Raw genomic sequence first — 13,343 nt, forward strand, 5'->3', positions numbered from 1 at the left:
TAGCACAAACAACTGTCACTCTGTGTGTGAGAGGAGCCTGGTCGGATTATAAACTTGTTTTTCTCCAATATTAGCTTTCAGTTCTCCTGCTCTCTGACTCTTTCTTTACAAACAGTTTTGATTTCAAGACGTAGGCTTGCCGGATAGTCATCTATCCTTCTTCTTCTATCATTTAATGCTATCTCCCTTTCCTGGAAGTCTGAAACCACCTCTTTTGTTCGGAGTAAATTTTAGTCCGTTGGTCGGGACCGTCATCTGAGGCACCAGCTAGTCTCAATCAAACAAGACGTGAAAGCAGCCAAAAAACGGAATGTAACAGCAAAAAATGCGTAATGCTGGAACAAAAGTAAGTAGTTTGTCATCGCTTTGCAATTTGAGAGGTGTGAGTATATTCGGAGCTGGTGTTCCTGCCTTTCTTTTGTCAGTTTATCTTTTACTTCCTGATCTGCTAACTATTTCTATGGTTACGGTTTGAATATGTTTGGTTAAAAAAAAAAAAACTTCAGGTTAGACAAAGATCAAGGTCAATAGAAACCATTGGGAGGAAATGGATGTGAACCGCCCAGGTCGTACAAGTTGTTGACTCATCCATTAAACCCAACGTCAGCGCCAACAGGTTTTGCAGCTCTATAATATTGCTCGTTCCGCCTCTGACACGGAACAGTCATAAATCGTGTGGCCGCAATGACTTCGGTAAACGTGGGATTTGAACATGAAGCCAGTGTTGTCTTGTTAACAGTGAGTCTACATCAAATGAAAAAAAACGAAACAACTGAACCAGATCAAGGCAAAACAAGAGAGTAAGAATAGGCTAATGCAATGAAATGACGATTGAAGTGACAGCAGTGTGTAGGAGATGTAGAGACTCAGATGTGAGGAGGGGTGGGAGTTTATCGAGAGACAGAGAGAGAGAGAGAAAAAGAGAGAGAGAGAAGAAAAGAGGGAGCCATCACACAATCACATGATGATTTCTGAAACAAGGGTAGCTTTATAACTGTGCTCCTCTGTAGCAACCAACGGCTCCGCTCAGTAATTCAAAGACCAAATCAACACACACACACACACACTGTACGCTGTGTACGCTTGTCTCCGGGTAGGTGAGTTGGATAATCCCATGACTCGCCTGACCTACTCCATACTCCCTGCCAGTAGTGACACCGGATTGGCTGGGAGGTCGAGCGAGGGGGGGCTGGGTGGTGGGTGGGGGTATAGTCGGCCCGAGCAGCAGCGGCAACACACATATTATATAACAGGCAGATGAGGCGGGGTGAGCGGAAGAGGAAGGGGAGGGGGGGGGATAAGCAATGAGAGAAAGACAAATGTGATGGAAAGAGGAAGTGAGAGTCGGGAAAGGCAGGAAGACAAAACGTACAGTAGAGGAGTGAAAATTGCACAATAATGGTTTAGAAAGGCAAAAAGAGAAATAGTGGAATGGCCGTGGATGCGTTCAGGGCTGCACAGAATTACCAAATGGCTTTTTGTGAAGAAAGTGCTCAAAGGATAATGAACATATTTGAACATACCTGCATCACGCCTACATCGAACTAACTATTTATGATATAACATTTCATTTATCTGTCAGTAACGATGGACTCACATATATGCGGTGTGGTAACGCTTGACAATGGCTCGCTGTCGACGTGATCGTCATAACAACAACACATTTCCCTGCTTGGGACACACAACGTAGCTGGGAATCAAGCTTATGCCCCGTGCTCACTATCAGTAAAATGCTGAAGAGAAGTGTGTTAAAATCCACACACACCAGGTTGGCCAGCTGTTTCCGCCTTCTCTTTTTCGATTGGCTAGCGGCATGCCTCCATTGCATCATGAAAAGTTGAAGTCTGCTTAAGTTCTGCGATACGCAGCAGGAAAACAACACAACGGAACTACAATGCAGTTAGACAATGCATTACGTCACCCCATGTGTAATAGCAGCGTTTCAGCCTCCACCGCTTACGATGGAGGCTGAACTACAGTTACAACAGAGTCTTTGTCTATTTGGTGGGCTTGTGTGTATTTGCAGTGCAAGTGTTCATGATGCCTTCTACATTAACTTGGGTTTTCTTCTATTGAAATATGTGGTATTGATTTTTTTTAGTTGCAGTGTATCGAGGGATGCCCTTCAGATAGACCAGAAGAAAAGTTTTTTTTATTGCAAAGGTTTTTTTCCAATTCTCCAACTTTTATTAATTGATTATGAATGATACAATATTGATTCCTGAAATCCCAACATCGATCTTTTCATTTGCTCCTTTTTTCTTCTTTTCTCAGTGAACACAGTGCGGTCCAGACATCTGAGACCACATTCTGGTTCAAGTTAATTGGAAAAAGCCAAGATCTGTGTGAAATGTTACATGTAGGCAGTGGTTATTTAGTAATTAGTTTAGTTAGGGCTGCACGATATGTAAAACATCTACTTTGCTCAAACTGCGTTTTTACAACAAACAGGGAAATGCTATTTAAAGTTAAAAAGTAACTTTAAGTTGTCGTGACTCAGGAAAGTTGGCTGACTCTGGCTATGTCATAGCAAGGAGAGAGGATGGTGAGCTCTGAGCTCAGGGTTTGTCTTTTTGTCCATGAGATATTATCTCTGGCTTCGATTTGTAAAGCTTGACAAGTGGACTATTATTCAGTCTGTCCCTGCTTGGGAGCTGATGTTAGCTAACCAGCTGTGTGCAGATATCAGGCGGAGGCCTTGCCAACACAAACAGTGCAGATGAATTAGTGAGCAGACTTTCCTGCTCCGTCTGTGATAGTCGAAAGCATCTGCTACTGACAGTCCACGTGCATGGATAGCATTCATTCTTTGTGAATCTGAATGATGATGACACCTTTGTAAGTGTCATTGTGGCTAAGCTGTGTAGGTCTAAAAAATATAAATGTGTCTTGTGTTTTAGTCATCATACGATGTTTTCACTTGTTTTTTTTTCAAGGAAACAATAGTTGCTCACTTGTTGAGTGTTTAGAAATCCAAGTTTCCGTGATAAATTCTGAGATGTAAAGATACATTCATATCTAATGTAACTGAATTATCACAAATCAAATTAAATCAAATTGGTAGATCAGTGCCAATAGCCAACGTTGTCCATCAATGGAAAACCTTTCCATGGCTTTCCCCTCTCTATCGGAGTAGACAGAGCATTCAATATGGATTCATATGGTTCATTATGGTTCAATAAATGCTTTCAATATGCAATGAAATATACATTTCTGCCTCTCAGGCTTTGTCAGAGCTTTACAGAATTAAAAGAAATGAGAAAAACAAAACAAAATGTATTTCACATGAGAGAAGATGTTAAAATCCCACGTGAGATATGTGGTGTTCGTTTGAAACCGACGCAGGTCCCTGTGTTAAACTTATGACACCAACATGTGACGTCCCTTAATCTCAACTCACATGCACAGGCACATGTGTGTCACACATTTCACATGTGATTTTAACATGATCTAGCATGTGAAATTCATGTGGTCTTTTTCTGAGGGTAACCACAAACCAAACAATAGACTGGCATCCAGACAACAGCTGTGTGTAACATCAAGTGTCGCAAACGCCAATGAAGGAAAATTATTTAAGTGCCTCAGACATAGTTCCCATGACAGAATATAATTTTTATTCATCAAAGGGTACAGCTACAAGACATTTAATGACACGTGACTTTTAATCGAAGACGAAACAACTCTAATGCTTTCATTCCATACAGTTCTCTCAGATGTTTACCATGATGTGCATGACCAAGTCGATCAGTTTCTATATTTGTGCCGAGCCTCAGCACTGGGACGGTTTCTCTCCAGCTCTTTCTCCCACTGTCCATCTCATACCTCCTGCTCCCACACGTTAATCCCAACAAGCTTTGATCTTGATGGAAAAGTTTTGCTCATAATCGGTTCCCACTGTATTTTTGCTGGTTTGCAGTTCCCCAGTGACACAGCAGGTCAGCCCAGTTCAGACAGTCGTCCTTTGGAGACCGTTTGTTGTGGAGTGTCATTAGCGCTGATCAAAGTCATTTATTTATAGATATAACTATATTATCTGGTTAAATTTAAAGTAGACCTATTTGCGTTGTCAGTGTGTTGTTGTTTTTTGTGCATTTAAAAAAAGTCTGTTAAGTTTAAAAGCCCAAAGTCCGAGATAGAGGGAGCTCCTCTGCCCCATACAAAACACTGACTTCCTCTTCATTTGCATAATAAACAAAGTTAGTAGCGTTTAGTCTAACAGAGCCAGGTAAATCGATAGCAGTGGCCGACATTTCCTACATGTGCTGGAAGTGGTTGACCAATTCCAACAGAGTGAGCCAGCTGGCCAATCAGAGCAAAGGGGGGGCCTTAAAGAGACACAGGCTAAAACCAAGTGTTTCAGACCGAGGCTGAAAAGAGGAGCTGCAGCATTGGACAAAATGTGGAAAGTGATGCGTTTTCTGAACATTGGCGCATGAGAACCCTTTGAAGTAATAATCCAAATTAAAAATATGATCCTGAATGTGAGCATAATATGTTGGCAGTTGGTATTTGCATGTACATTATTGTGAATATTTATCAGCATTGGGGTAAAAAGCTGAGTAACTGGAGAGAGAAGTCTAAATCTGACTTTCAGTTATGCATTGCGCACTCTAGAAATATTTGTGCATTCTTAACAAAGACCTGCATGCACACGCTGTCTGTTGCGGCAGGGTTTTGTTTAATTTATTGTCTTATTTTTCAAGTCTCGCTGCCAAGGCCCTCCAATATTTCTGAACAGCCTCTTGGTATTGACGCATATTGTTTTCATGTGTTCGCACAGAGGATCATGTTTGTAGGCAGACGTGACTGGCAGCATGCCTCGAACCCTCAGCACAGACTAGCTCGCTCAGATTTTCATTTCATTTGCCTTTTGAATAAATGTGTTCACACACGTCTGGGGAAATGTGGGCAGAGATAGCGCAGCAAAGAAGTGCAACCTACTTTTTTTCTGTGTATTCACATGGGTTGCCTAAGTTTCCCCTGATAGAATTGGTGATAGTGTGTGTGGGCGTGTTTGCTAGATTAGAGTTTGTGTGTGTGTGTCATTCACTGTCTGCAGTGTGAGTTAGTTTCAGATTTGCTCTTGCTCATCAGCACACACAAATTATTTCTGCTGAGCGTGTGCGTGTGTGCGTGTGTGTGCGTGTGTGTGTGTGTGTGTGTGCGTGTGTGTGCGTGTGTGTGCGTGTGTGTGCGTGCGTGTGCGTGTGCGCGTGTGTGCGCGCGTGTGTGTGTGTGCGCACGCGAGTGACCAAACAAAAGTGCAGTTATTTATTGCAGTGAATCATCCAGTATGAAGACAAAACTAATGAGGCCTGAAACCGTGCTGCGTGGCTCAGAGCCATGCTTGTTGGCTGAGTGAAAGGAGGAGCGTGTAAGTTAGAGCAGAAGTCAGTGGGTGGGTGGTGTTTTAATTCATACTCCACCCAGTGGTCATTTTACACTACCACTAAAGCAAATTGAATTGTGTATCATGTGACGTGTTTTTTAGCTCTGGAATGAACATTAAAATGCCAAAATAGTCTCCAATAAAAAAACAGAAATGATCATTAAAAAGACAACTTTAAACATTAGAAGGGCACTCATGAGAGCACATACTTCTGCCGAGGCCCAGCAGTCCTCTCACTAAACCACATTTAAATTCTTTAGATCACAATCTTTATTTGGAGCTGCACCATAATGGACACATCCATGAATATGAGTTCCCACAACATCGATGATATTTTTCAAGATCAAGATCCTTGAAATTATTCACTGACAAATCTATTAAAATGTTTGAGAATGCCCTATTTTGCAATGTTAAAGAAAATGAATCCCTCGATCTGCACCAAAGTGTAATTGGTTCTTACAGGGCCAACACGGCAGCGTTCCCCCAAGTGATGTGTTAATTCGTCCAGTAGTTTTTGCGTAATCTAGCTCGCAATGAAAGCAAACAAACGGGCAGGTGAAAACATAACCTCCTTTAGTTGAAGTCTTGAAGTGTAGCTCTGACTGATAAAACAAATGCAGGGTACACTAAATGCCTGAACTTGCCGTCGTTGGTGGCTGTGTCTGGCTTCAGTGTCTGGGGAGTCTCTTGATAGAGCCATCACAGGTCAAGCACTGCCCAGTAATTAGTGTTCACAGCATCCAGTCCGACCGTGGCTGCTTCAAGTTGACAAGTAATGAGAGAGAGCCGGTAGGATGAGCAAATCACCGAACACCGCAATCCTCGTCCTTAACTTCACAGAGGTTAAAGGAGGACAGCTTCCATAAACACCCCCATTATTACCTGACTGACAATCCAAAGTGAAGTGTGGTACATATTAGACATAAAGTCTCGTCATAGCCTGTGCAGTCTATGACAGGCAATGTGATCACTGTGGGAATTCATGTTAGCATTGCTGTGAATCTTATATATAACTCTTCCTTTACACTGAATAGAGCCTTATGTTACAACAAATTCACTTGTGGCCATCTGGGCGCCTATATGAATGTGTTCGTCTAAAAATGAGTACGAGAGTTAAAAACAGTCCAAGTTTGTGGCTTGGCAGAGTTTCTGAATGAAGCGTACACAGTCATTTAGGTGCAAGTCATGCAACCTTCATGGTCTGAGGTTGACTTGTGTGTATTGTATGTTTGAATAAACCTATTGCACTGGTGTAGTTTTCACCACAAAAGCTAGTCCTCTTTAAATTGTCAATGCGGTGCCATACTGTACTTTTTTTTTTAGAGCCAAAATGATGCATGGATTCTTTGAATATACAGGGGATGGTATTTCTAGATTTAGCTTCTCTCTCTTTCAGACTCTGGGAACGAGCTCCCTGCTCTCCCTTCCCACTGTGTTTATGCCATCTTCAAAACAGTGTGATTGTATATTTTGTCCAGACGACTGCCAAACCTGTCTTCATGTGTCTGGAATGATCTTGGCTCGTTCACTGTGAAGCTGGGGATATAAACATAGCTGGACGCCTTCCAACATCCAGCACCTCTACTCCCCTTGGTCGCCGTCCAGTTTGCATAAGCGAGTGTTGTCTTTCCAATGACCATGAGGCACCAGCCACGGTGAAGTTGGGTCGGCCTAGTGTGCGGTTACGAGTGGGGGTGTGGCTCCTGGTGTGCGTGTTTGGACGATAATTTAATTTCACGCGCTACTACAGGGTTCTGTAGCTTTGAGGCCTTGCAAAGAAAAAAAAAGACAGAAACAACACTTAGTCGATTACAACATCGAGATATCTTTAGGTCTGAATGTCAAGTCATTATCGAGCTTAGCCAGCCAGCTCCGTTACATAATTCCCATATACATTCCGACTAGGGCGCTGTAAAAACAATCAAGGGAGAAAACAGAGGGAAATTTAAGAGCCTCTAATGCCGTCAAATTCCTGTCGTGGATCATGGAGCGGTGTCAGTCTAACACTAGTCTGGAGTCTGGCCACCACGCGCCCCTATTACCTCACATACTCTCGTCTGACATGCTGACAATTTGCCTGCGATACATCTGACAAATTGGTCTCGGTTGCCTAGTTAAGCTTCACGCTGCTGCTCAGGTGTCTGAGTTGCTTTAAGTCTAATTATAGACGACCGGGGATAATGACGGCTTTGTGTTCGCATGTTAATCTCTAAAAGTTCTTTAAACAAGGCTTTCATTTGCATTGTAACACAAGTGTAGGCTTGGGGGTGAGATTAGGACTAGGTTTGCTGCTGTGGTTGCACTGTGGGGGTGGGGGGGTATACTTCTTCTGTCTAAACACCTGTCATGGTTCAGGATGTGATTCTGGGAGACATTGTACATTTTTAACGTTTTTTTAGTTGGGAAAGTCGACCGTTCCCAGCCATACCTTAGCAGCACTCTTTGCGACAAATGTAATGCATACTGTTGGCAGTTTTATTATGTAGGAGCAGCCAAGGAAATGAGACAACCCATTCTTCATGGAAGGAATGTATATTTTTTAATGTTGTTGGCTCTGGCTCTGAGTCAAATGAGGTCAGTGTTATGTGTCTTGAGAGGCGGCAGGGGACACAGCTGTCCGAGGGGGGTTGGGTATGGACTGTGTCTATCAGGGCTGGGGACAGGTGATACCAGGCACTGCAGCAATATTCTTGAAACAATCAGTTGTTATCGTCACTTTGAATTGCTGGTATGTTTTTAAGGTTGTGATATCACTCCAGGAGATATACAGGGTGGAGTTGCAAAATGCATAATACACGGATGCCTGATTTCCCCCCCCCCCCTACCTGCATTCAGAGGTGAGGGACATCAGGGTCCGAGCCGGTCAGAGGCAGAGCAGGAGCAGGTTTTTGCAGAATGTGGGTGGGAAAAAGGAATAACTCATAAACATTTACACACGCAGAAACAGACCTGCTAAATGTCAAGTGCACTGGTGTGACCAGTGAAAATGTTTAGTCGCACTTGACAGATTTCTGGTCACATGAATGACCAAAATGTTCACAGTCTGAAGCCTTGTTTGGAACTGCAGAGGATCTGTCACCAGCGGTGATGATCCACTGGGTTTCATTTCTACTGAGCTGCAGTCGTGTAGGGACGAGCCGCTGCTCCTCCAGCTTCAGTCACTCAACACAGTATCAATCTACATTTCTTTTATGGGGGTGAAAAAATGAAGTGTGTTTCTCAGAATTATTTCCCATATTCTCAGTCAAAGTTTAGTCTGAGTCACATTTGACCTTTCACAGTTTCGACGATTACTTTGTACTTTACTTTGTGCACAAAAACTCAAAAATGATCTCTTATATTTAATGTTTTTTCATTTGGTTTACAACAGCACATATCCAGGACTCAGTCTCCCTATAAAAAGCTAATGGGTAACAATGGTGACTTAATTAGCTTCATTATTGTCATTTGTAGAAATGAAAGTTTGATTTTCCGTGTTTCATTTTATAAAAATCCATAATGAGAAAAAAAAACTAAGTTCTGTTCTGAGGACACAACAACAATCATTTTAAAAACAGTTTTTAATTTTACAATTTTCATTTTTCGGAAACAATCATTTCTTTCTTGAGACTACACATTGTAAAATATAATATTGTTCATTTCATTTTGTTCAATTATATAAGTAATATCAGCAATAACATTGAAAACCTGTCTTTCAGAGAAGCAGCATCACAATGGAAATGTTTATCAGTTTTTTTTATTAAACTTTTCTTTCATGGAATTCATACAATCCTTCATTCAGGTGGCAAATATTTCTGTATTCTTTTTTTATATTTATTACTCAATGAATATCACAAGTGAAATACAGGAAACAAAGAATGAACAGAACTATCATGTTTATCAATTTTCAGATATTTATTAGTTAAGGTTTTCCTTAGGAGACTGCATCTGTCTGAAAGGTTGTCATGTCTCCTAACATCCTCACAATATTCCATTGAGGCTGTCCCCACAAACCAAGCCTCTGCACACTTTCTTGAATTTGCCACAAACATCTGTAAGTCACCCGTCTTCACGTTTCTCTCTTTCTCCTTCTGCTCATTTTCCAGCTCATCTCCCAGAGCAGGAGAGAACAGCAGCTCTGCAGTGGCAGGCCAGTCCAAGCCCGGCGGTCAGACCCATAAGATCTGCTTGGTGTGTTCGGACGAGGCGTCGGGATGCCACTACGGTGTCGTGACCTGCGGCAGCTGCAAGGTGTTCTTCAAGAGGGCCGTCGAAGGTTGGTTTCCCTTTCCTGCATCCACTCCCTCCACTCCCTCAATCAATCGCCAAAACGTGACAACCGGCATGATGACGGATGATAGGATTCACACCGATGTTTTAAAGCCTCTGCACACAACCACCATATGTTTTCTTAATCACCCCGACTGACTGGACCTGGTCAGGTTGAAAATGGATGGAAATATGGGGGGAATTTATGATGTCATAAAACTCAAATCCAGTTTGTCCACACCCACACAGTCTTTAGAAGAGGTCTAATCAAAAAACACGTGCATGGGCGGCCTATAAATGTGCAGAGGCTTCAAGAAGCACGGAGCAGAAATGTCTCCTTTTTTAGTATTTCTGGCCACATTTACACAAGGTTTAATCACATTTGCATATATTCTTTATTTATACATTCACAACCTTGTGCCCCTACTAGCAGTTAACATCAGTTACACTTTGTTCCAAAGGCTCATTCATTTGAATCACATAAGGTCATCTCTTGAAGCTCTTCTCTTACGCAGGAATACAAATCCAATGTCAGAGTGGAATAGTTGTCCTTTTGTGGAGCTTCGGTAGACACACATCACGTAGTCGCTGTGCAGGTTTGAATCTTGGTCCTCGCATGTCACCGCCTCACCTTCTCTTGTAATTTCCTGTTTGTCCTGAAACAACCAGGATCAAAATTACTAAGTAAAAAGTTAGTAATTTTGAAAATAAATATTACCTCTACCATGAAAATTTCCCATTAACATAGTATTGCCTTGTATTTTTATATGTTAATCTTAACACAGCCATTCAACTACAGAACTCAGATCATGTCTCAGGCAAGTAGATTACGTGTCAGGAAGTTCACCTTAAAACTAATTGCCATGACGAAATATCCGTGTGATGGGCAGGAATGCATCTGACAAATAGAAAGTAGTTTGTGCTAAATGCTTTCTGCCGTGCATTCCACCGCCCCAGCTCCGCTCCTCTTCCATATACGGATTATTGCACACACATTCATAAACAATGCACTGGTGAACAGCTACTAAACCACTCTGTTTATTATATGGACCCTGCTCTGCTACTGAATGCACAGACATAACCAGTATTAACAGTTAGAAGACCTACAGCCTGTTTTCTTCCCACACTCACTATCTGCCCATTCCCTCCATATCTGTCGCTAACACTGCTAGTGGAATAATACCATTAGTGACCAGACTTGCTGCAGGGAAATCAGTTCTCTGAATGTAAGTCGATGTTGTGAACATGGATATAACAGCTCTGGACTAAAATGTGACCGGTGGTTAATAATGTCAGCATTTTTAGTTTCCTCTCTGCAATGAAATATTATTTTAGGCTACAGAATATATGTAGAAACGTGTACAATTATATATACAAGCACTTGAAATGAGCCACTACAGTGAATGTTTAGAGTTGTATGATTGCTAAGTATTATCCTGTAAATCAGCTGTTTTATTCTGCAGTGCTTTTCCAGGCACTCAAATGGAAGTGTGACTTTTATTTTGAAAAGAGCTGCCGAAAGTAGCACTGAGATATGATATTCTTGTTTTTCTCCCCCCCCACAACTCTCCATTCTCTGGTCCTTGTCTTTATGGTGAAGGATGGAGAGCACGGCAAAACACAGATGGTAAATAATGCACTTTTAATAATAATAATAATATGAAGATGATGATAATGATGATGATGATGATGATAAAACTATGGCCTCTGATTTGCCAATTTCCCTGTATTTTCCTTCAGCACTAAAATAAGACCAGTCTGCCTGGAAACATGTACTGTGTGCAGTCTCCTCTGCCAACTATCTGTTGATGCATGCAAATGTAATGATTTGGTAATTCAAATCAGAGTAAATTGCCTGTGAGTGATTTATAATTTTTTTTCCTCTTGAGTTTCTGCTTGGACCGCTCCACCTCATCATCCTCGCAGGTGGCCGAGCCAATAATTGCAATCACAGCCTGTCACGCATTAGCCCCATTGCTTTGTACTTGACCCACATTAACCTCCTAAGATCTGATGTCAGAAATTTCCCCGTTTTCTCTTCTTTTTTTACTTTCTGTGTTTAAGTGTTTCATTAACTCTCTGTGTTTTCCTGCTTCTGCTGATTGTTGTATTGAGGCCGTGTCCTGGTTCCTGTCATAGCACTGACAGACATGTTAAACCAATCATTTTCATATTAATCAACTTGTATCAGTATTTCACCAGCAGGAAGATGGCAAAGCTGTTACTTGCAGTTCCCATGGGATTTGCCAAACTCGAACATTTGTGATACGCCAGTTTCTTTTGCAAAAAACAACATCCTTGCTGGTTATAACTTCACATATACAGGCATTAGTTTGCTTCTTAATTAGCAGCCTATCAGATTAATTAACGAGAATGGCCCTGGTTGGAGCGCATACCTCTGCCAAGTTCCAATAGTCCCCTTAAATTCAATCAAGCTGCAACGAATTGCACACACTTCAAGTAGTCAGTCCCCTAAATACGCCAAATTTTTTTTTCATCAAGATCCAGGAATTATTCTCTGGGAAATCAGGGGAAATGTTAAGCTTTTTTTTTTTACTTTCAAGAAAGAAATTCCTGGACCAGCCCCGTAATCCAGATTCACACCAAAATTTAATAGGTTCTTCCCTGACTCGTACCGCATCCTTTCCCCAAGTTTCACTGTAATCTGTCCAGTGGTTTTTGCGTAATCTTGCTTCCAAACAAACCAACAAACAAACAAAAGGACAGCGTAACTAATATTTATAGTTGAACTGAAAGAAACTCGGTACCTCCTCACTCTTATAGTGCAAACCACTCATTGTTCGAGCCCCTTCCGCGAGTGTGAGCTACAGAGACCAGCCCGAGGCTTCATCAGCCTGCGCTGAGGGTGCTGCCAGGTCCTTGTTAGCAGATCAGGGCAGGATAAGGGAGAGAGGATATCAGTGGGAATCAGCTGGCACTTTTGACACCACAGATGGCTGTTTACGCCGTTGTTTGCAATGTCTTCCTGTGATATCAGTGATGGCTGCAACTGGCACCCCCGAGGCTGCTATCTTGTTGTCACACCACCAGCCCTGCAGATTAATTTCCAGTCTCTTTGGAGTATGATTATTCTTGAGTTTCAAAGCTGGATCCCTCCGTGATTTTGACAAATGTCTTTATAATATAATATAATATAATATAATTTAAATGCCACTACTATAATATTAACTAGATTTAGATTTAAATATGTTAACGTAACTTACAGGCACATGTTTGCTCCACATTGATTGAAGAACTGACTTCTACTTAAATAAATACAGGACCCTGCTTCTCTGAAGTATCATTAAACTCAGCTAATCATTTGCTTGATGTCCCAGATTCATTGTTTGCAGGTACTCATGTACATGTGTGTCAGCTGCTGTAGTATGTTCAGTGTAGTCACTTACTGTGGGCGTACGGGGGGGAGGGGGGGATGATGTAAAGGCCTGCACGGTAAAGGAAATTGTACCTGAAGTGACTCACTGTTATTGAGGTATTTATGAAAGCCTTGAAATGCGTTGACAGCCTGTCAAATATAAACCTGTCACAGTTTGGCTGTCAAAGCTCAGACATGAATACAGACTAAAACTAGACGGGCCACTTGGAGAGCGCACCTCTGCCACTCTATTTGCCACACTTCAACATTTTGAGTCATATTTCTGTTACTATTAGAGATCTGTCAAAAGTGCTTGCACCTCACATATTG

General features: G+C 41.8%; 1 protein-coding gene across 1 annotated transcript in view; it reads left to right on the forward strand.

The window, feature by feature from the left end:
• The window catches only part of LOC118121836 (glucocorticoid receptor), a 67,527-nt gene that overhangs the window by 35,073 nt on the left and 19,111 nt on the right, over window positions 1-13,343 (forward strand). The window contains exons 3-4 of the mRNA XM_035178032.2: window positions 9,475-9,644; window positions 11,238-11,264. Of these exons, the coding sequence (XP_035033923.1) occupies window positions 9,475-9,644; window positions 11,238-11,264 (197 nt within the window). The remainder of the gene's footprint in view (window positions 1-9,474; window positions 9,645-11,237; window positions 11,265-13,343) is intronic.

The sequence above is a fragment of the Hippoglossus stenolepis genome, chromosome 15 (genome assembly GCF_022539355.2).
Source record: "Hippoglossus stenolepis isolate QCI-W04-F060 chromosome 15, HSTE1.2, whole genome shotgun sequence".
Lineage (NCBI taxonomy): Eukaryota > Metazoa > Chordata > Actinopteri > Pleuronectiformes > Pleuronectidae > Hippoglossus > Hippoglossus stenolepis.